At 35.6% G+C, this 25,547-nt stretch overlaps 1 protein-coding gene across 4 annotated transcripts in view; it reads left to right on the forward strand.

Moving 5' to 3' along the window:
* Positions 1–17,172, forward strand: part of LOC131046218 (protein ARV 2) — a 79,052-nt gene extending 61,880 nt beyond the window's left edge. For all 4 annotated transcript variants that reach the window (XM_057979905.2, XM_057979906.2, XM_057979908.2 and 1 more), the window contains 2 exons: positions 16,768–16,846; positions 17,010–17,172. In XM_057979905.2, the coding sequence (XP_057835888.1) occupies positions 16,768–16,846; positions 17,010–17,016 (86 nt within the window). In that variant the 3' untranslated portion in view covers positions 17,017–17,172. The remainder of the gene's footprint in view (positions 1–16,767; positions 16,847–17,009) is intronic.
* The last annotated feature ends 8,375 nt before the right edge of the window (positions 17,173–25,547 follow it).

The raw sequence follows: 25,547 nt of genomic DNA on the forward strand, positions 1-25,547 counted from the left end.
TTCAGTTCAGTGGTTTTCATCGCACAACTTCATTCTTGATTTTGATGATAATTAGTATTGGAGTTATAAGTTGTTTAATTAAATATTATTTCCTTATCCTAAGGTTTAATATTTAATTATTTTTGTTACTGATTAATGCTATTGAGAATTGTGGATAACATGATTTTCCAAAGTCTGCTAGGCGAATTATGTGTTATGAAGGAGGACGCCCAAGTGAATGTGGAGACTATTTTTATTTGACAAAGTGTTTTTTATGCTAAAAATCGTGGTCCCCTTTGCTAGGCATGGTTTTGACTTAAGGGGGGATGCCATACTTGGGTCCACCTTGGAAATGAAATGCAAATTAGGAGGGGTGAATTTGGAGGCAATTGAATTTGAATCTCAGACTTGGAAATCTATATATACAGGTGCTTGGCTCCTCATTTCATTATCCAGAGAATTTATAATGTTATGCTGTCGGAATGATTCTAGACTTCTTCGAGGGTGAAAACCTCCTAGATTATATAACCTTTGTAGTTTCGAGTGTGAGACATCACTCCTAGCTGTGGTTTGATTGTGTGGATTGCGTGTGTGGATTTGGAGAGTTCGTTTGCTGCTGTGATTTTCCAATGTTGCTAGTTTTGGTGTGGTTGAAGCAAAGATTCGATCCTCCCTCCCTGCCTGTGCGACCTATCATTATGGGTATTGGCTAGAACTATTTCTATGCTTTGGGCGATATGTTTTGTAAGTTTTTAGCCCTTAATTTGGAGTCTCTGATTTTATAATGCAAATCATACTTTTCCAGCTTAGGCGTGGGTTTTGGGGGTGCATTGGGATGCGTGCTAGGCGTTTGGGGGTATTCAAAAGCTCATTTTCAGTTGGTCCTTAGTCGCTTTATGCCTAGTGTCAGTTTGGGTGAGTTGTGGGGTGTTTTGAGTGAGTTTGGAGCGAGTTGGAAGCATTTTGGTGTGATTTTGTGTTGTTGGTTATGCATTTCCAGCTTGCTGTTATCCATATCAGATTTTAGGAAGTTGGTGTTTGAGCTGGTTTGGTGATAGTTATCTTCTGTGATCAGCATTATTTGTAAAATTCCCACTTTTTTTTTTGAGTTTTTCCACAATTACATTCAACACAACACTTGTTATGGTTAGGAAATGAACACCAAATGCTGCTGAAAGGTAACCCTTACACTTTCTGATCACCAAGAGCCCAATGTGGGAAGGTGAGAGCATACGGTGACAAGGGGTTCGTTAGCTTTCTAATCTGCTGGAAATTACAATGCAATTACAAAACTGGGCGGCAAGCCAGCCCCTTCCACTTTTCAGCGGGATGAAGAACACAAACTTGGCGGTAAACCAGCTAAGGCAACAAAGCATAATAGAACCAAATCACTCTACCGCTTATGCAGCGGGGGGACTTTAAATGAAACTATCACTCAACCGCATATCTCAGCAGGAGGACAATATCACTCAACCACTTGCTCAGTGGGAGGACAAAACTGAATTACAAACATTCAGGCTGCTAAGCCATCCTCTTCCACTTGTTCAGCGGGAAATACAACATAGAATGAATTGGTCAGTACTACTGAAGCAATTCTTACAATGATAGAAATGTGAAAGGACATAGAGTGAAGTACATATCTTATGAATTCACTAACACATTCTAACCAATAATACTACTTGCTGTTCTGAAATCAAATACAAGGAAAATGCAGAACCAGCCATCCAGAAACCCACTAAATTGCTTGTAACTCACTCAAAACCCCATATAATCATGCCAAATCAGAAGCAAATGAAGCATATGACATAAGAAAACAAAACAATACATCGAAACTGCAAATGAAGAGCACCAACAACAAGGCACACATCCAAATGCAATTCTGGAAATGGCGTTTTTGCTGGAAAATTTGATGTGCAACTAAAAATTGGAGAGTTCTCCAAATTCCACTCCAATATAGGAGACTTATCGTCTCTCTGGCACGCTTCCAACGAGCCCTCACCCAGAATGATGCATTCAACACACAGGCAGCTACGAGCGAAATACACTTTCAGCTGGCACACACCAACAATACCAAAAAACCAACAGCACACACAAAACTTCACCAACACACCCAAAAATCACCAAGAAGCTCACAACTACGCACCACAGCTAGGAGTGATGTCTCACACTCGAAACCGGAAGGAAGGATCTAGGAGGTATCCACCCTCGAAGAATGTCTGGAGTCATTCCGACAACATAACGATACATTTTCTCTGGATGCCAAATGAGGAGCCCAACCTCTGTTTATATAGATTTTCCAATTTGAAATTCAAATGAAACTACCTCCCAATTTCGCCTCCTTCCAATTGCATTTCATTTCATGGTGGACCCAATGTGGCGCCCACTTTCCCAAGTCAAAATCACGCCAAGGAGAGGGGCCACGATTTTTGCCATTATAAATTCTTTAAAATATAAAGAATGAAGTCTCCCTTTAATTCTCCAAATAAATCGCCTAGACATGACTTAGGAAAAATATTATATTTTGCACAATTTCCCATAACATCAATAAGTGATAAAATAATTAAATAATAACCTTAGGATAAGGAATAATATTTAATTAAATTGCTTATAGTTCCAGTACTGATTATTAACGAAATCCAGATGAGGCTGAACAATGAGGATCACTGAATTGTGTTGGGATAGGACCAAATCCAGGACTGCCAAAAATAGAATAACCCAAACTGCTACTTACTAAAAATAGTAAGTCATGAAATAATGCTCCAAAAATTGTTATCTTCGCAACCAGAGAAAAAACTTGGTGATCTTAGCAACTCTGTACTCCTGACAGCCAAACCCTAACTTACTAAAAATAGTAAGTTCACCTTCCACCCCTGACAAGTCTGGTCGGAACTCCAAGGAACATGGGAACCCTTAATTCATCTTTCCACATAGCCTACGGGTCTCCGGAATAGGCCAATGGACCACTGAATGCAACATCACAAGGAAGGGGACATTACATTATTCTTCTATTCTATCTTCCCTCTCTTTGTAAGGTTGAATAGTACTACTATCAACCATTTGTGGATTGTAAGCATACCCGCTGAAAAGTGGAAGAGGTTGGCTTGCCGTCTATATTTGATATTTGTAACTCAGTCCTCCTGCTGCATAAGCGATTGAGTTGAGCTTAGTTATGTGTGTGCAGTCCTCCCGCTGAAACATTGCAGCGGAGTGATTTGTGCTTTGGAGTGTTTGTTCTCTTGGCTGGTTTACTGCCAAGTTTCTTTGTTTACCCGTTGGATAAGCGGAAGGGGCTGGCTTGCCGCCCATTATTGTATTCAGTACTTCAGCAATTTACTACTAACGATCCCTTGCTACCGTATGCTCTTACCCTCCCAGTTTGGGCTCTCGGTGATCAAAAGGTGTAGGGTTCCTTCTTGCTGGTTTTGGATTTCTTATTCTAACCCTAACGGGTGTGGTTGTGTGTGTAATCTTGTTAAAAAATAAAAAAAATATTAAGGGGGTTTATTACATTACTTGTTTTGAGTGTTTTTGCCAAAAGGTTTCATAAATGCATCTTGGTGCAAAAGACTTCAAAACACTTGGATCTATATAAAACATGTAAGATGTGGACTTGAGAGCTTTGGGGCATGTTGATGTGTTTTTTATGCACATGCAAACACAAATAAAATACCCAAAAGTATCTTATCCTCTCTTCATCAAAGTCTCTCAAATGCTGAAGATTCGCTTAAGGATCACTTGAGATAACTCCAAGGTTCTTGTATGTCGGGTCACGACTTGTGGATAAGCTCAATGGTTTGATGTGATTATGCTGGAATCACAAGGGGTCCTACTTTGAATTGTTGAATGCTTGAATTGCTGGAACTTGATCCTCTGATGTTGCAATCTTGTGATGCTTTTTGCCCTAAACTAGCTTGAATTGAAAAAAGGGCAAAAGAGAATGGGGGTAGGTACATTGGAGTTTGTGCACCCATGGATGAGCTTGGTTCATTGAATCCGGACATGCTGAGGTGAAACCTTATGATTGTTGGAATGGTGACAAGGATGCCACCTCAATTTGCTTGTAGACTTGGTAGATCATCATGACGGAATGTTGAGCGATATCTCTTGATACTCAACATTAGTTATTTGCTCAATGTGGTGATGATGATGAAGGCGTGTTTCCAAATTATATCATGTTATTCAGGCTGATCTTCTAACTTTGATTAACTCTTCTGAAACTATCCTCTTGAATGTCTCAATGCTGAAAGCCATGAAGGTGTAAGGTGTAGATGTTGACTCCCTCTTAGTCTTGAATTTTGATGTTGCCTTGGAATGAGCCCTTGATGTCACAACTGCCTCTTCACTCCTTTGGAATTCTTTCTTTGTGATTCCCTTCATGTAGTTGATTCTTTCATCCATATACTTGGATGTGTGGATCATGCTCTAGTATAAGTGAATCCTTCTTGTGTAGTCACCTTCCTTGATACTCTTGTGCTTGCTGATGAAGTTTTCCCCTTGAAGTTGCATGATGGTGTAGGTCTTGCAATCTCCTCTCTCTTATTCCTTCAAGGTGTTGCTTTGCAATTTGCATCATCATCCTTTCTTATCTGCAAAACAAAACAAATATGATATCAAACACACATGATATATAACCTTTTCACACCCTCTTAATTTGATATGATTTCTGATTTTTTATGCGTTGCTGGTCTGATGTAATGTGAATTCTCACACAATTCTGCCCTTATCTGCTTTCAAAGTCAAAATCGCCCTCTTTAAGTCCATTTTGATCAAATGCAATGATCAAAATGATTACAAAATTACTGTCTTAGATGAAATTCACTGTGTCTTTAAATGCAGATCAGAATTAGAGATTGTATTGAATGAATTAAGATACCCCTCTATATAGGCGCTATTGGATGGAGGGATGTATATTTTCATCTCAATCCAATTAAGCCAACTTGCTTTTCAAAAATGTTTATTTTATTTGATTATATTTTAGATTGACTTGTCTTTGCCTAAGTCAGCTTTATTCACTTAGCTGGCATCTATTTTCTTTAATATACATCAGGTGTTTTGGAGGTAAAGCATGATTGCTCAATGTTTGGAGCCCTACATTATTCTTAGGCGGTGCTAAGACTTTTCTTCATGTTCTGGTTTTAGGTGGGCCCCTTTGATCCTTGCTGGTGCTAGATTCTTCTTCTCATGCTTTGTTCAAAGTAGGATCAATTTTGTTTTGAGTGGGCCCTCTTTTCTCCTAGGTGGTGCTTCTTATATGCCTTGTTTTGTCTTTGATAGGAAGTTCGCTCTAATTCAAGTGCAATGGAAGTGCTTAAAGGGGAGATCGCTCCAATTTGGAGGCAAAGGAAGTGCCTCTAGGAATGTTTGCTCAAAATGACGAGCAAAGGAAGTGCTACATAAGAAAATCGCTCCAGTTCTCAAGCAAAGGAATCACTCTAAATCAAGAGCAAAGGAATTCACTTCTAGGTGGAGATCGCTCAAATTTGAGAGCGATGGAAGTCACTTAAAAGGAGATCGCTCAAATTTCAATGCAAAGGAAGTGACTTCTCATGAAGATCGCTCAAATTGGGAGGCAATGGAAATCACTTAAGTTCGCCCTTCAACTTGGTTTAATCCCCTTATACCTTAAGTTTCTTGTTCTCCATGCATAAAAGCTATTGAAATAGCTTCAATGAATGCCTTTGGAAGTGACCTCTCTCCAATTTCAAGGCAATGGAAATACAATCAAAGAGGATCGCTCAAATTTTAGAGCAATGGAAGTACCATCCAGCAAACATCGCTCAGATTGGGAGGCAATGGAAATGGTCTAAAAAGCATCGCTCAAAAACATGAGCAATAGAAATGCTCTCTCAAAGGCATCGCTCAAAATTAGAGCAATGGAAATGATTCAACAAGGAGATCGCTCAAAATCATGAGCAAAGGAAATCGCTCAAATTACGAGGCAATGGAAGTGCTTGAGAGAAATCGCTCTTATTTTAGAGCAAAGGAAATGACCTTAAGGAGGAGATCGCTCCAAAATGGGAGCAAAGGAAATGATTCACCTCTTGCAATGCTGATTAGGACAGTCAAAGGAAGTGCTGCTGTCCGTGCTTGAAATGCCTTAGAAACTTTGATTTATATCCATTATTTAATTAGTGGGACCCAAGCAAGGCTATGGTGGCAAAGGAAGTCAAAGGAAATGCTATGCCTTAAGACAAGCTTTTAAATCTCCATTTCAGATTTTGTGGGGCCCAGCAGGTATGAGAGGAATGTGAGGTGGAAGGAATGTGAGGGAAGTGGTAAGGGGAGCTGCTACGTGGGGAAGAGGAGGAATGGGATGTTGGAGGAAAGGGAGACATAAGAGATATGGATGTGTGGAAAGAGTGCTACGGTGAAGGGAAGGGAAGTTGGGAGGTATAAGTGGTAGTAAAGGAGTTAGGATATATGGGGAGTAAAGTGGAATAGGGGGTATAAGGGTTAGTAAAAAGGGTAAGGGGTAGGGGAATGGAAAGAAATGGAAGGAGATGAGAGGGAGTGAGGGAAAATGGAAATGAAAGGGGAGGTGGAAATGGAAGGGGAGATGTGAGGGATGTGGTGAAGGCATAGAGGGGTGGAAGTGGAAAGTAGAGAAGATGGAAGGGCTACGGGATGGAGATAGAGAAGGTGGAAATGGAAGGAAATGGAATGGTGAAATGGTGATGGCAATGGTGAGGAATGGAAATGGGTGTGATCGGGTTTGGGCACCCACTGACAGTGCTGGGATAAGTGGAAGTGATTATGCCTTGGCTGCGCAAAGGGAGTGTTGAACCTCACTTCATCCTTAAGAAAGAGACTTGATCAGCTCCTGAGCAACTACAAACAAAAGGTTAATAGCAAAGACTCGACAACAACCAACAACTAAGCTAAGACAACTAACCTAGAAAGCGAAAAAGTGGGGGTCTCCATTTGCAATGGGGCATTGTGTGAATACATCACAATAGGAAAAACTTTTTTTGGGGCTTTATGACCTTGCAGAATATGTTTTTGAGGGTGAATAGTGCTTCCAACAATAAATATTGATTCTAATTGCAAACAATATTTTTTCCTGCCTTGAATAGTGTTTCTAAACTGTGAGAAGTGTTTTTAAGCCATAAGTAGTGTTTTCATCCTCTTTTTATTGACATAAGAAGGCAGTTTCCTTCCAAAGGGCATATCTTGGGCATATTGTGTCACTAATTTTGCAAACGAATAGATGTCCAAAAGTTAGTTCCGAGCTCTGAGCGATAGTACAATTCATTTTTTATTTTGTTTGCTTGTTCATTTTATCGTTGATTGAAGTCCAAATTGCCTTTTTGCTTCTAGACTCATAACTTCAGCTGAGAATTTCCATCTTAAAAAAATGAATAGATGTTGGAAAGGTATTGATGAGCTCTTAGCAACGCATGTATTTTTTCCAAACTCAATCCCTAGTATCTTTTATTTTTAAATTTGTCAGTTAATTGATATCTTGGACATTTTGGCAAATTGAAAAGTTATGTTTCCGTGAGTATACTTCATTTCATCTTATTGTTATATATTGAGATTATTGATTTTTTATTCATTTTCTTGAGGAGAGTATCATGGGTTTTCCTATTCACCATTTTGTGGTGACCTTGAATGAAGATAACGAGTCTTGACGAAATAACATTCTAACACAACTTAGGTGGCTTAATCTTTTTCCTTATCTTCATGGACTCATACTTGAATTAGCTACACATAGGAGGAAGTTAGCATGAGAAAACAATATTGATTATGTTGTAGGATTAATTTGTTTTAGTATTGATTGTGACACTATGTGTGCTAGTCCAGACCTTGAGTGCACACACACACTTTGAACCAAGATTTGAGAGATATATGGAGATTGTCGTGTGTCAACCATTGTAGATGATCTTACTATGGGTTACCTCATACCCATTGATGATGATACTTTAGAGGAGATTGAATATTCTTAAGGTTTTGAATATTTGATGATATAGAGTCTCCTCATGTTGCTCCTTTCAAGATCACATCTCCATGACCTATTGGTATTTCATAGTATAGTACTACTTATTTGAGACCTTCCATTGATTTTGTGTAGCAAGAAAATTCTTTTAGATCCACCTCATTGTGATTTATACTTATGATAATATTTCGTTCTTGTTTATGGAGTCTCACATTTTGAATTTGGAGGATTCTGTTGGTATTGGAAATAAGCCACATCCGGACCGACGATGGACTAGTCCAAGAGGGGCCAGTAGCTCAATGGTAGAGCACTCCAGCAGCGTATGGAAGGTCCTAGGTTCGAGTCCTAGCTGGTCCATGTCTCAACATGGTATCAGAGCCAGGTCCAGGCTAGGAGCCCCAAGCACACAAGAGTTGTGGCTTAAGGGGGGGTGTTGGTGTTGGAAATAAGCCACATCTGGACCGACGATGGACTGGTCCAAGAGGGGCCAGTAGCTCAGTGGTAGAGCACTCCAGCAGCGTATGGAAGGTCCTAGGTTCGAGTCCTAGCTGGTCCATGTCTCAATAGATTCATTAGAGGATTTGTATTACCTCTTTGACGACACATATGTCATCACTTTGTCATTTGTGTTTTTGGATGCAATTCAAATTTCTCTTTCTTGGTTCCATTTCTTTGATTGGGCATTTAGTTCATGTTTTGGGGGAGAGATTTTTTCCAGCATGAGAACACTATAGTTGCATTGAGAGGCACTTTTTTGGATTTGGATTCTTTATTTGCCAAGATTATGGGAATGACTTCTATATTCACTAGTGGTTCTATTTCTCCTCAAGAGGAGGAATGTTGTTTGTAGACAATAATTTATTTTCTGTCTTTGAACATTTACCGTTGGCATTGGAGCTACTTTTTTGTGAAGGGGACGTGACATCTTATTCATTTGCTTTCTTCTATTGAGATGATATTCGTTATATATTTGTGATGGATCTGGTTGTTTGTGACCCATCACTTGTACATACTTATTGTTTTCTCTCTTTTGAATATTTTCTTTGTCTTATTGTGGCTTGATTTTTAATAGGGATGGGACCTTTGTTAATTTTTATATATATTAAAAGTAATTTGAGCAATAGGTAGGCATGAGAATTACTATTGACTCCTTTCTTAATTTCATGAAAACTATTCTATCTCCCACAACTCAGGAGTTTTGGCTACCACTCTGTTTGATCTTCTAACCGCAGTCTTTTTTACCAGTGAGCCTCTCTTGAGACAAAGTAACATTCTTTCTCTTGTTACAAGATTTAACAGGTGTAGATTGAATATTCTTAAATTTTCTTCAATGGAAGGACATGAAATCATTCAAGTGGTGAAAGTACATTATTGTTGATAGAAAATCTCACTGGAACAACATAATATCAAGTATCTTATCATGTCAAATCAAAGTGCCTAGCTATATTCTTGAAAGTCTTCTAGGAATCTCATTTTAATTGAGGTCTATGATGCTGAATCCATTAAGGGTGGCGTTTCATTAACAATTTTGTGACGAATCAGCTTGCTTTTTGCCCACATATCATATCTATATGCTCACAACAAATTCCAATCCTGCACCATGAAAATCCCAAGTGACATTATTTTGGAGGGGAATGATCTGAAGCCTTTCTTAGGGTTATACTTGCAAAGTAATGAAAGTGGCTCTCAAATTGCATTCTTCACCCTTGAAGTTTTCATAAAGTTCTTTGTTTTAACGGCTTCTCCATACATTTTAGACATAATTCACTTTCAACTTCTTGTTGATTCATGCTTCTTTTTTCATATTTTTCTCATGCTCCCTCATATGTCATTTTCTTCTCTATATTATAAATAAATATATATTTTACTTAAAATTTTCATTTGCTTGCTTACTCCTTTTGTTTATAAACTAGAGCATAAAAATGTAGAGAAAATTCAATAATACAGTATGCAGATAAGCAGAAAAACAAATCAGCTCTACTGCATTGTGGTTTCATTATTGCATAAAGGGTTCTTCCAAGGGTATTAATTTTAGATGAAAGTCTTTCTGGAGTTTACATGTTATGAAGTTGAATACTATTATTAATAAAAAATGTACATATTTAAGGTGCTGGGATTGAGTCTTTTGACTTCGTTTTCTTTTTCATAAAATAAGATTTGACATTTAGCTGTTTTGATTGCTCCATCATCTTGATGATGGTGGCATTATCATCTAAGTTACCCTTTTTTCCTGTATGATTCCTTGCTAGCACTATCCGCCCAACAATTGGGGATCTCTTTTGTGGTCTATTGAAATTCTTTGAGCTCCAACAGTTTGATAATTTTCTTATTCCCCTATTGAATAAAACACAAGCCACTTAGGATTATATGGTTGTGGAATCAGGAATCAATCCCCCAAGAGCATAGAGCCATTTCAATATCATCCTAGTCATCATATAGTTGGAAGGTCCTGTTGATTTTGACATCATATTGGCAAAGATCAGGCTTTGAGCCATGTCAAGCATATTTCTCTATTCAATGGACTTTTTTGGATCAAGCATAAGCTCATTCAACAGTTTGTCTATGTTGACCACTTCTGCAATGATGATATATTTAGCACTTACCCACATATGCTGCACCCATCTTCTCTTTAATGGATTTTGAATATCCTTATTGACAGGCTTCTAGACTTCACCAAGGCTATTCTATCAACTAGGGGCATTGTAAAGTATGAGTTGGGAGGTTATTCCACCTCATCCTAATATTCTTTGCAATGCCTGCTTTACTTTGTCATACACGTCAATGGAATATATCTTTGACTTATCTGTCATGACTTTTTTATCAGCGTCAATAAGACATCTCTTGAAGACTTGCCGTCTGGCTAGCCTCTTTTGCAGTTGAACCTCCCAAATGCATTGTATCTTATACAAGTTGCAGGTGGGAAATTTATTCTATGTTTGATAATATTTGGATTCCTTTTGATATTTCTGAGTCTGATTTCCTAGTTAACTGCTTGCTCCAAAGTCTATTAATACTGTAAATAATATGAAGAAATCAGATTACCTTGTTTAATTGCTTAATTACAAGCATCTTGATTGGACTTCTTTGATTAAGAATATGAAGGATGGTGTGTTTAATAGTTGTCAATTAGACCCCTCCAATCTTTCAGGAATCTAAAATTTTCCCACGTTTTCAAGAAATATCCAATTTGCTATATCATTTGCCTTAGCCGTCGAATTGGGTATGGATATGGGTATGTGTGGTAGGGCAGAATTTGTTTCTGGGTTGGATATGTTTGAGTATGTCCTTTCAAAAACAACATATAAAAATCATAAATATTTGCAGCCAAAAAACAAAAAATAAATTTAGGAATATCACATATCATGCACATGATAAACAAAAATACCATAAATATTACAATTTCAAATACAATATACTAATTTAATATCAATTTGTCAAAACTTGAATGTCATGATAGATATTTTGAATTCATTTTTGATTGGTTCAATATTAAAATAATACAATTAGTAATCAACATCATATGGGTCATCGTGAAGACCAACATGATGACCAACATCAACATCATCCTTGACATTAGATGATGCAAGTAGAGTAGATGAACCACATGCATTCCCACTACCACTTGCACTAAAAGCTGGGTGTCCGACTTCACAAGAAGTGAAGATTGTGTGGCAGCTGAAAAATCCAAATCAGTTCACTCTGATCTACGTCTCACAACTTTGTGCCTCGTACTCATTCTATTTGAGAGTAAGAAGATGCAAGTAATAAATGTCAATATTTAAATTTATAATTTTACATATTTTTGAAATATTAAAATTCAAATTAGTATTTAACAATTTAATATTTAATCTATGGTGAAATATTAATGTAAATATAATATTAATTATTTCATATATAATTTAATAAATTAATATTGTAATAAGAATTGATTTAAATTATTATTTTCCTATTACATGCTGCTGCCGATGCCAAATGCTTCGGGTTTCTACAGAAATGGCATGAACCTGCATGCACTCAGATGATGCTCATGGGAGATGGCGATCTTATCAGTTTGGTGCAGGGATTAAGCCGTTGATTGCTGTTGGACATGGACCGTGACCTTCGTGTGGGATGGGACCAGAGAGGTCACTTGCAGATCTGGTGCAACAACATGGTTCCAGTTCAACATCTTTGGGATCAGATTCGATATCTTGGCCTCCCATTCATGCTGGAATCTACCCTATTGTGTATCTTGGTGAGGGAATAAAAAGAGAAATCGCAGAGTGAAGTGTATTTTACAGAGATGGGTTTGATTGAAGATTTAGAGGGTTTTGGCTAAGCCTCTCTGTGCTGCATCAATGGAATACTGACTCTTGGCGTCCCCTTTTGGATGATGATGTCCTGATCTACCCCTTTGCATGGGGTTTTTTGAGGTTTTTTTCACAATGTTCGTGACAGAAACACAATTTTATTTGACTATTAGTGGAGTTGTGAGAAGTATTTATTGATTATCATCGAATCCTTTGATACAACTCCAGTTTGGGTAAGACTCGTGAACCTGCCTTTACAATTCTGGTTTGACTCTTGCTTCGAGGCCATGGGTAATTCAGTGGGGAAATTTTTTAGGGGTGGATGAAGGCTCTTTGAACTATATGCATAGCACCTATGGCAAAATCTGCCTGCAGATACCTATCTAAAAATTGCAGATGGGTGTTGGAATCAGCTAGTAGATTATGAGGGTTTACCCTTTCGTTGTCATAGATGCTTTAAAGTTGGCCATATTGTTGTGTAGTGTCCAAAATGTAAAGTTGATAGCCAAGCTATTTGGTGGATGGACTTTTTACCCCACCACTACTCAGTGTAGAAAGAAGATTCATGCCATGATGACATATCCCTTGCTACTGCCCCACAGGATTGCTCTAGAGCTAGCAAATGCAAGGATGCCTCTTTCTCCATACCACGCTGAGGGCTACTGATGGGTGTTCTCCTGTGGGAGGACATCGTGTAAGCTGTTGTGGTTCCTACTCCAATTGCAGAGTTGGGAGAACAAATAGAGAGCTCGGTTGTTGCATCTCTCAGAGGTAGGGACAACTTGGATGAGACGAGGTGCACAAGGGGATCAGAGAAAAATTGGACAGTGGTGCAAAGGAAAAGGAAGAAAATTGAGATTATGTTTAACATGCAGCTTCACTCCCGTGCTAAATGTGGAGAAAAATCTTAGTATTGCTGCCTATTTTGGTGTTTAGTATCCCATTCATGGGGTCTCATATGGAGGGCAAAGTTTGTTTCTTTTTGCAAGTTTTAGGGAGACAATAGATTGGAGTGTTGTACTTGCCTTGTTGCACCCCTATTGATAGGGCATGCACAAACTAGTTGTAAGGGGTTTTGGTGGGGATGAGGCCCCCCATTTGTGGCCTCACCTGGTGCAGGCCAAGTTAAGTTTCCTGCATTTTAATTAATGGGCGTGACCTCATAGAGTGACATTAACCGACAAGAAAACAATTTAAATTAAACGATTATATGTTATATATAGGTTGAATTAACAATACAATAAATTAACCGATAAAAAAAAATACAATACAATAAATTAATAATTAAATCTTGCCAAGTGCAAAGGCTCCGACATCATAAGGGATGAGGCTAGGATTGTCCTGGGCGAATTTTGGCAGAATGGATACCCCTCAGTCCTTGCCTCTTAGCCGGAGAGGTTTCAAACTATTGGCTCGTGCTTCTGTATCGGGTGGCAAAAACTACTGTATGAAGGCTCTTGTTAGGCCGGTGGCTCGCGGATTTCGTGCCCTTGTTGGGGCCATCATGCTCACAAATCTGGACCTCCATAAAAAATAAATAAAATAATAAAGATTAAACTATTAGTTTATTACTATGTATATTTAATATTTAATATTTAATATTTATTAAACATTATATATATTAAATTATGTATATTATTATTATAATTATATTAATAAATCACAATAATATTAAAACCCAATACTATTAATAAAAATAAATTATAAAATTGAAGTTCAAAGAGAAGTTTTGAAACAACGAAAAGTTAAAAGTTCAAACTGAAAGTAATTTTTTTTTTCAAGGCATCTCTTATTTGGTCAAGCATTGGTCGAGGGAAAGTGGAGAGCAACAATGAGTAGTAGTGGTGTGAAAAAAATTGTCAAAAACTCACTCTTTTATGCAAAAACAAATTTCAAAAATTTGAACTTCCTTCAAACCAAAACATTAAGCTTTTTTTAAGCTTCATGTTATGATTTGTAAATTAAAAACTCAGAAAACACTGAATTCATTTATGTAAATGATCAAAAATTTGAACTTCCTTCCTTCAAACCAAAAAATTAAGCTTTTTTTAAGCTTCATGTTCTGATTTGTAAACTAAAAACTCAGAAAACATCGAATTCATTTATGTAAATGAAAGAGCCATTTGTTTATTCAATATTGTTCAAATCTACTTGTTTCTCATTCTTTTTCATTCATTGTATCTGATTGCAAATAGATTAGATTAGATAGAATTTCCATTTTCAACAGTAGATTATTGCATGCAAAACACAAACAAGAGAAGATTGAGAAGATTTCCTTTTGAAGTTTATTGTGTCTAGAGAAATTGAAATGGATTGCCCCAAATCATCTAGGTCAAGCACTAACACAACTCCAATGCAACAATGATGCAATGTTGATACAAACCTTGTGAAATTGGTAATTCACTAGTGTCAAGCTTTGCATTTTATGGATAACCCTAATTGAAAAATTTAAATGTCCATAATAGAAATTTGGACTCTTTTGAATCCAATTTTGAAATGTGGGTGGTTAGAAATAAATATTACCATCAAATGCATTGTTTGGTTCAAGCAAAATTAATAGCTATTGGAGTAGTTTTGTCTGTGGTGTTTCATGCACTTCAGTTGTTTATTTTTCAAACTGATCAATCCTAATGTATCCACTAAATCCTATTATCTTCTTGTATCATATTATTATATGATTTTTTACATTGGTGTGATAGTTGAATTATCAAATGATTATTTCATGCATATTAGAAAACATGAATACATGTGATTCATTGGATAATCTATTTTCGACTAAAATGAGATTTTTGATGTATAACTAGGTCATTAATAGTGAAAGTTCTTGTGTACAAGAGTGAACAAAATGAAGAGCATTTTTGGTTCATATCAAATGCATCCTAATATTTGTACTACACAATGGAAGGAATTATTTAAGTTTATTGGGTTGGTGGAATCAACATTTATGGTTAATCCCAAAGAAACGAGACTCGGACTCGGCTCAAACTTGGCAAGGCCGACCCAGACTCGGACTCAGGACTCAGAGTTAGACTCGGCTTCAAACTTGGCTGGACTCGGGAAAGTGAAAAACTCAAGAAATTTAGAGATTTTTAAAGATTTAAAACTTGTTTCATGCACCCTTTATTGAATACACTTTAAAGACACAGTAACATCATCAAACTCGGCTCATTTGATCACATACACAAGTATACATCAATCACATAAGCATAAACACAAATTGTAGCTGAAGGAAATAACAAACATAGATATATAAATATTGTCAAATGTATAAAATATTACTAAGCTCATGGAATAAAAAATCCATGTCATCATATGATCATCATCAAATGTTCCATACAAATACCAAAGGTAAATTCAACTACAAGCCTAGGCTCAGAGGAGCCTACACCCTCCGGCCCCGGCCCCCTGTGAAGGCGTCTAAGGTAGGTCCTGGATGATTCGAAAACCATAGCCGCTCCTCGTGACACCATGCCATGCTCACCAACATTAGGAACATTTGTGTCACTATATGCCTCTAAATCTCCTATCTCTGCTCCTCCTCTTCCATGGCTATAGTCTCAGCCTCTATATCTACTTGGTCAATCCAATTAGTGTCAGACTCTGAGGTTAAATTTTCCCTACTTCTATCAACGCAATTTCCCCTCATATTTTTCGACGGGGGTTTGGGGGCAGTGCCCCCAAGGTGGGGTCAGAGTCATGCCTCTTGAGTTTGCAGAACTCGGACTCGGACTTGGCCGAGTCCAGGAGGCAAAATCGCCAAACTTGGTGAGTCCAGTGCCTGAAACTTGGCTGCCGGTTGGGTTAAATAAAATGACAAAAAAAAAACATTTTAAAAAGTTTTTTTTAAATGAATGATCTCGTCTTTGTTCACTACAACCTCCGCCTGAGAATGAGAAAAATTAAGGTTACAACATGTCAGCCAATAGAAAAATAACACCCGATGCCTTTATTAAATTTATATATTTATTTTCTCCCCTTTATGACTTGAGTTCCTTTCCTTGAGTAATAAGATGTTTAAAAAAAGATTCCTTGTTACCTTCCATTAAATCCTATGTTGAGAGTTTGTTTGCCATGTTGCTCCATTGAGTTATAATAGTCACTTCAACTATTTTTTTTCTTTTATTGAGATGATTGGGATAGTTGAAATTTTGAGATAATCTTCAGCCCCAATAGGCTTTTGGGGTGATTAAGTGCCCTTCTTGAATTGCTTTATGAGATGCTCTATTTGTTCTTTCCCAAATGCTTCATTTCCAGCCAGTGGGGTTTCATCTATAGTATTAGGATTATAATTTATTATTAATTGTAATTGTATACATTATAATGCATATGAGTGTTATGTAGTTGGTAATGATGCTGTGAGATTTTATTTTTTTCTATACATTTTGAATAAATACATTAAATTTCATTTTAATTAAGTGGTTTGGACTTTTTATCTATGAATTAAATTTGTTGAGATTGTCTTTAATCTTAAGGGTTTCCTTGATTGTTATTTGTGTTTTTAATTGGTAAATACATTTTCTTTGTTAATCAAATTATGAAATTTGAAATTTTGTTATTTACCAGTTATTACAAACTCAAGAATGTTAGAGAGCATCGGGACAAGTTTTATCTGCCATTTAGCAAAGTTATTGACACAACACATGTAAGTTTGTGCTCTTTTACATTTTGACATAAATTATAATTAAACTCAATAGAATTAGTAGTATAGTAGTATGTTGATCAGGAATACATTTATAGTTATTATGCATATTTTGACAATGTGAATACATGGTCTCAAGGTTTTTTTATGTTTCTTCTTCTACTAGGGGCTAGCAGATTATTTCAGAGGTCAAAAGAGATTTAGCTGTACACTCCCAAGAGTACTTTTCTAAGGATTAGGATTATCTTAAATTACAAGAATGGAAATTAGTAAAAAATGTTGTTTGTTATATGGAATATTTATATTTATTAAGAAAATGTTTGTCGTTATTTAAGAGATTTTTTTTATTCTTAATTTTTTTTACGTGGAGTTATTATAATTTATAATTTTTTTCTCATAATAATTACAAGATATAATTTTTTTTAAGTACTTTCTAAAAATAGACTAGACATTTTTTCTCATTATTAACTACAAGATATAATTTTTTCAATGATAAGTGCTCACTGTGACAATAAATTACATAGAGAATTTTTTACATGAAAAAATTAACAAGTATTTTATTTTTAACTTAAGTTCTTTAAATTATGAAATGTTAAAGAAAAATAGAGTTTTCAAATTGTTCATCTTAATAAATTTTTAGGTTTTGAAAATATAATGGTAAATAATATTAATGATGTATTCCGTAAATATTTTTTCAATAACAACTTTGGTAATCTACTACTATTTACTAAACATTAATACCAAGCCATAAGAATTTGAAAATATTCACATCACACATTGCTTTAAATTATATTTTTTTATTATTTTTAACTAGAGAAAGAAACCCATTGAGTGGATTTGACATTCAAAATTCTAAACAATTTTCTTATAAATTGATTTTTCATCCAAATACCATCCATAAAAATAAGAAAGAAAAAGATCATTTAAATTCATACACTTTTTGCAAATGATTTTTTTCCAACATTATATTTACGCTTTTACTATTGACTTAATGCCTTATAATATAGTAAAATCATATTATTGTGAATAAACCAAATCTGTGGGCTTAATAGTTGGTAGAGGTACAAACCCACAAGCATACTATTCTAATGAGGGTTTGGATCACAAAGACCTCAACATCAATATCAACAATTGCAATGTGAAGGTTCAAACCCATAAAAAGAATGGATCAATGAAGACACAATTTTTGCAATCATTATTGTCTATGGGAGTTTGAACCTTGATGACTACAACAATGCAACAACTTAACCATCATGCTATACCTAAATGATTAAAGTAATCATAATATTTAATCATCTTATTATTATATATTTATAAATAAAATATTAAAATTAAAAAACTAAAATATTCACATTTTTTATTAACTAAAAAATTCACATTTTTTATTATTTTACTTGTTAATGATAGTGTATATAATGTGTACATTAAACAATAGCTTTATTTTAATATGTTTTTTGGTTTTTGTAAACAACTCATTAACAATTAATATTTTAAATCTTGTTTCTGGCAAAACATCTATTTATGCTTTAGAATGTGTCACACAAGTATATAAATGAGTAACAACCACAAAGTGGAAATGTCAGAAATAGAAAAATCACTATAAATTTGGGAAATATTATATAATGAAGAAATAATTATGATCAAAATGGCTAGAATTTTTATTTTATTTAAAAGTATTAATATTTTTTAATATGTAAAAAACTAAATAATAAATTTTTGTATCCATGATACATAATACTTATTTATTAATGTATATATTATTTTATGATTATATGTATGGATAGATGGTGTAAATAAGATGCGTATAATTTTAGAGGATTAAATCTATATATTATTATACAATGAATAATAATATCACTTTTCAATTCTGAAATTATAAGTGACAGTGAATGCTAATGTTTTTTTCATTATTTGTAAAGTAATACTTATAGAATAGAGGAGATATGCTGTCTGGAATTTAAGATTACACAGTTTTCAAGATTCAGCAAATGATTGATATAGAGGAGTATATACTTTCTGATCTCATTTACATCTGAAGATATGATGATGACAGATTTATAATTTTTTAACATAAACATTTATCTCTGATTCCTCTGCTTGCTGTCTGGGTGTTCAGATTACAGTTTGGATTGTTTCCTTGTAATATAGGAGGTATTCATGCAACTGGAAATTGATATAGTGAACAACAGATCATTACCAAAGCTAACACTATAAAATATATAGCTCAGAAATGTGCAATTTGCATGACTAGAAAATTATCATGACTAAGTAAACATGCCTTTCGTACGTGGAAATTGGAATAACACCGAGAAAAAACATGCAAGAAAGGAAAAATGATGGTAAAACCGTGACAGGAATTTCCCGATTTCAGACAGGAGGAGAATCCGATGGGGTTTTCCCACATAATTACTGGTATATCCCAGAAAAAGGTGCAAGGAACAGAAAATGGCAACCAAAAAACAAATGCCAAGGTTAAAAACAAAATGGCCTATAGAAGACATACAGCCCAAACACCCTTTACAGTGAAAACCAAGTATGGCAGCTGATTATTTATTCACGCAGTGGCCTTCATCTGTAGTGTTATGAGCATGAGGTCGAAGAACCACGTGTAATTGGGTAAAGTAGGGGAAGGGTATCAGTAGTTGACATAGTTTCAATAGTAGATGCCATTTTGTCAACCCAACCCTTCGTTAGTAGATTGTGAAGGAGCCCAAAAAATGATAATGAAAAGTTCATTAATGAATATCACATGTATCAGTAATGGATAATTTTTCAGTTTTTTTTGCCCTTTATTAGCTCATTTATGCACCACTACTGGCCCATTTGTGCACCACTACTAGGACATTTGTGCATAACTATTGGGGCATTTGTCCATTACTACTAGACTACTACTGGAAATTATGAGTTATCTACTATTGGCGCAAAGGTGTTTATGTATGGGACGACACTTTTAAATGACCACTTTTTGACCTTTCCGCATATAACGATTTCCACAGCATCCATCGTTACTACCCAGAAACCGGATCCTTAGTTATAAGCAGTTAAGTCGGAGACAACCAAAAAAATAACTTGAAATCCAATGTATGATTTGAAAATTCTATGTGTGCGAAATTAGCTATATCTACTACTGATACGCTTCCCCTAATGCTCTGAAAACATCAAAGTGCGATTCCAAGTTCTTTCTTGTGTACCACGATAGCTTGTTCAACAATCTTTTCATCCTACTCGTACATGGCCCACTTCAATGCAATATAGGTGCCAAAAAGCCACCTACCAACGCTTTCCCATGGTGTAAATCATATTCTTTAATTGCATTTGTATAATGCCATACTCAGGAAAGAGAAAATCAAGAACATAGTGTACGACAAGCTAAGTTACATGAGCGTAGGATTGAAGCATATCCATGGAATTATACAGGAAACATGATACAACCTGAGACATAAAAGATTAGAAGCACACCCACAGTAGGCAACACATCGACAATAGAAGATGCAGTAGGATGTTTAGTTTCATAAGTGTTACCCATATATTTTTTGCTCGTGCCTAAAGCCTCATAATCAGCTAAAAACCAGCTATTGCTAATGTTTTAATGTTGAAAGTGTCGGTCACCTTTGTTCAAATTTTCAAGCACCCTCTTGGATATCCCCTACTTGCGAGTCACAAATAAGTCATTGTTTTTCAAATTCTGTGAAAGATGACATAAATTCTTTTACAGAGATAATTTTAACATCCTCTTCTCCAAAATGACCAGTTTTTATGGCCAAACTCCATGTCGGCTAGGAGATTTTAATTGTTTATTTTTTGGGTTACCCATATGCCCAAACAATTAAATCTCGATTTTTATGTGTCATATGCAAAAATTATTTTTGAGTTATGCCCTACTCAACTTATTTATTCTACACTTAAAATTTCATAATAAGCGGAGCTCCCAGTAAAAAGTTATGCAGGTTTTTCTATGACAGCCCAAAAGAACAATTGTCATTGAACTTAAACCTTGAACCTTTTTGGTTCAAACCCGCAGGTTCAAGCGCGCAGGTTCAAAAAGTTCAAAGTTCAAATTTCGGGCTTTGTAATTTTTGTTCATTGAACTTGAACCATTGAACCTTTTTTGTTTAGGTTCAAAGTTCAACGCGTAGGAACATGGAAGGAAAAAAAAATCAATGAATTATACTGTGGGTGCAGTTTGTGTTTTTGAACCATTTGCTTGAACCTCACAGATTCAAGGTTCAAGGTTCAAAGTTCAAAGTTCACAGGTTCAGAATGTGGATGTTTTTAAAAATGATCATCGAGCTGAGAGTAAAAGTGTTTGGATGACTTTTGAGATATGCACACTAACACATACAAAGTCCAACCTTCATGTTACAAAGGAAGATTCGGTTTTTTGAAAGATGGATTTAATTATCAATTCATATGTTGATAACAAAGGATAACAGTTGATAATATTTTCAAAGAATTGTTTCAGCAGCTCATGGTATTACAAAAAATCTGAAGAGTTACAATCCTTCTCTATTATAAAGAGAGCTTTTTCATAAAATAGAGCTCATTCCTTCAAATGGCACCTAAAAATCGTGATCCATGTGCAAGTTTGGGCATGTATATTTATAATTTTCAATGCAACCTGTAACCACGGATTTTCTGAGATAGAAAAATCAGTCTCGGTGCGGGGGGCATAACTTTTAATTGCACCGTTGGATCGTGTTGAATTTTTGATAGGTTTTAGAAAATCTAGTTTTCTAAATCCTCACCGGAGCGATTGGACAAATATTATCGCGTTCGAAAGTTATTGATCTCTGAGTATGGGTCTATACAAATTTCTGAGAAAACTATTATTATGAGAAGCTCACGGTGGAGACTTGGCTTTGAAATGAAGATATAAAAGAAATGACCACCTGTCAACACATAATTAGATGTGTTTAATTTACATTCTTTTCAAATATTTTTCAGAAAAGAATAGAGGATAAAAGATTTGAAGCAAAATTAAAAAGAGTTATTGGAAGAAGATAGAAGATAAATGAAAAGATTAATTAATAATCTTTTCAAGAATCAGTTATTGATAACTGAAATTCTCAGCTATATATATGTAATGAAAGAAATGAGAATGGTTCTGATTTTTCTTTTTTTTATCTTTCTGCTGTAAAAAAAGGAAAGACAACATTGTTTTCTGGACTGCACAATTTTATTTTTCAGAAAAATTGAGTTTGTGAGCTCACATTTTTGGCATTGATAGAATAAAGAAGATTTTGTTGATCTGTGGATTTGTCAATATTTTCTTTTGATTACAATGAACTTTGTTTCTCTTGTGATTACCTTTCATTGCCTTTTCTGCTACATTAAAAGTTGTGTATGCATTTAATTCTGAAACTTGGATTTCAGAAATAATTTGTATTTGGAAAGAAATCTGTTGTTAACTCTTTGTCTGGGTATTCTGATCCCCCTTGTCCTTTGAGGCATGAGAGAGACTCGATCAGCATCAAGAGCATTTTAATCTGTTGGAAAGGGCATACTCGTGGGTGTGGATAATTAAACTATGTTTTACTTACCTTCATTCACTGTAATATAAATCTGTTATTCGCATCTACTTTCATGGTTATGGGTAGATGTTAGTCTTCCTTTATTGCTTTCTGGTTAAAAGCATATTCAGAAAATATATATTTTTATCCAACGAAGGGAGCTGTATCAAAATTCAAAGAGCACTTGCACTCACCATTGCAAGTGACTCAACTGTTGGTTCTTGTTTTGTCTTTCAATTTGGGCATTTGGGAGTCATTTTTAAAAGGTATTTAAGAAGGACAAATCTGTTTACCAACAATAAGTTAACTTGAAGTATTTCTTTTATTTAACTTTCCCATTATTCCACCACCTACTTAGTCATTTTTAGCGAGATCATTATGGAGTAATACCTTGTTTGTCATAAATAGTGACAACTCCATTAGTCATAAACTAGGAACTCAAACTAATATTCCAGATAGTAAGATTTAAAATTCCATAGGTGAAAAGTAATACTCCAACAATCATTAAATTTTCTTCTAATTAATCATAATTTCATTCACCCTATTATATTTTTCCTTGTAAGAATTTGTTGAAAATAGCCAAGATTAAGAGCACATTGAATAGCACAAAGAAAGGCAAAATAGAGAATAAATGGTATTCTCAATATTATCAAAATGGTCATTAAAAAGTACATACAATGTAGATGAGTCTGCTTATAAAGGCAAGGCTAAGAGACAAGAGAACACACAAAGATGACATGTGGCTCAATGAGATGCAAGGGTAGGTAGGAGAAATAATAAAATATTCCACATGAGGTGGATCACCCACCGAAGGTGGAATTATCATCCCACAATAAGTGGATATGATAAAGTAACAACAATATCACACCACAAAAGGTGGAATTTTTCCTACATACACACTCCCAATGTATGTACATCCCTAAGTGTCTCATATGCAAACTACGATGTTATGCATTTACCTAAGTCAACTTAAGTAAGGTGTAATTATATCCTATATGAATAAATAATTACACCAACACCCTCCCTTAAGTGCAACTTAGGGGAATCCACTTAAGCTAACAATGCAAGATGGGTCCCAGCTACTAGGCTGTGTTAGGTACCTATGTACAAATGAAATGCAATCAAACCAATGCAAATAAATCTCACAATCGGAGAAATGGAGAAAACCACGTGGGAAAAAACTCCCCCACCAAAAGAGAGATGAATATATACAAGAGAACTCTCAAAGAAGTATGTGAAGGACAAAACCCCATGTGAGGAAAAAGTCCCCTCCATAAGAGAGAAGAGAGACCAAGTAGCCCCCCCTCAATGTAAAATCTACACCAATGGTAGAAGGTCAAAATTGAATGAAGAAATTGCTCTACGAACGTCGAACAACGTTCCTCCCCTTGGGAAGAAACAAAACCAAAAGTGTATCCATGAAGTCTCCCCAATCATGAAGGGAAGATGTACGAAAAAAAATCAAGATGTGTGGAGTCTCTAAAAACTGCTCAAGTGTCCCCATGTCGATGCTGAAAGTTGCCCTCTCCAAATCAGGTGTACTTGTCCACACTACTGAAAAAGGTACTCCAATATCTAATGAAGATGAATGTAGCACAAGATCCAAAGACTCACATGTCAACCTCGAAAGAATGATCATGTAGAGAATGAACAAGAGGGTCAGAGTGTTCCCTCGCAACAAGTGAAGAAGGATCATCTTCATCAAAGAGAATATGAATATCATCAATGATGTCTTCCAAATTTGCAATGTAGGACTCCACAAACAAACCTGCAATGTCTATCAAGTAGGCATCCCAATGAACCGAAGTTGGAAGACAAGATATATCCTACTGCACTAAATCACAAGTAGGCACAACTGTAGCATCATCTGGTGCAATAGGTGATGTGATATCAAGAGGAGGAAATGAAATGCTAGTCTCAAGAACGGGTTCACATGTGAGAATCCCCAAGTTCAAGTAACCAAAATTCTCCTTTATAGCTGAATCAACACAAGTGTGATCATCATGTGAATAATCAACATCATCAAAAGGACCAAAATGTGAAAAAGAGTACAACCAAGATGCATGATCCACCACCCCAGTTGCAAGGATAGCTCTACTCTCCAAGTCTCTAATGATAATTGAATCAGATGTGAACTCCACAGTTCTCCTTGTTGCCCCATGAGTGATCTGATAGATGAAAAGAAGATTATTTGTCAAATGAGGTGCACACAACACATCATTCAAGGAGTTACATGAATATGATATGATTGCCCATCTAAATTGGTGGCATGTGGCAACACTCAAATGAAGAGAACATAGATTGTGAAGATGCCATATGATGAGAAGCCCCTGAATCTAGAAGTCATCTCCTTGAATCATGACTTATAGCACAAAAAGCTTGTCCTTCACGTGTCCAAGAAGTGTGATTCTTACCCTTATTAATTTCCATTTCTTTAGAGGGTGAAGGATAAGCTAAAGTAGACATTCTAGAAGGTAAACTGATTTTGTTCTTCTCAAGAAGATGCTTCAACTCATCAATATCCTTATTATAACAATATTGTTGTTCATGTTCCAACTTCTTGCAATATGCACAAAAATACTTCTCCTTAGATGATTTCCCCTTAGATGAGGAGGAGGATGTAAAATCACTTTGTTGTGGAGAGGGTGGTTGTGTTTTCTCTTGGTGTGGCTTTGGCTTAGAGTGCGTATGCTTCTTGTTGGAGCCCTTTCCTTGATTCCCTTGATTAGCCACCAAAACCACAGACTTTGAAGACTTGAGAATCTCCATTTGCCTCAACTTATCCTGCTCAAGAATCAAAAATTCTGTCAATGTAGAAAAAGATGGTGCCTAGTATGAACTACTTGTCAATCTTTGAGTATGGAAGCTAGAGACAAAGGTTGCATATTCTGATGGAAGCTTGTGCACCAAATTGAAAGCCAATTGATCATCATCCTTGTTTATACCACAATCAATAAGTTGTGCTCTAAGCTCATTAGCTTTGGTTACATAATCCTCAATAGAATCAAAATTCTTGGGATCAAAGCTAGAGAGTTCACTATCAAGCATGTACCCCCTAACCTTATCAACTTTTCCATACAAAGAAGCAAATTTGTTCCAATCCTCTTCGACTGTTCTACATTTTTAAATATGGAAGATGAGATCTTTTGAAACATATTTCCTTAAAAAACCAATAGCCATAGAGTTTTTCATGG

This window comes from Cryptomeria japonica, chromosome 2, assembly GCF_030272615.1.
Source record: "Cryptomeria japonica chromosome 2, Sugi_1.0, whole genome shotgun sequence".
NCBI lineage: Eukaryota > Viridiplantae > Streptophyta > Pinopsida > Cupressales > Cupressaceae > Cryptomeria > Cryptomeria japonica.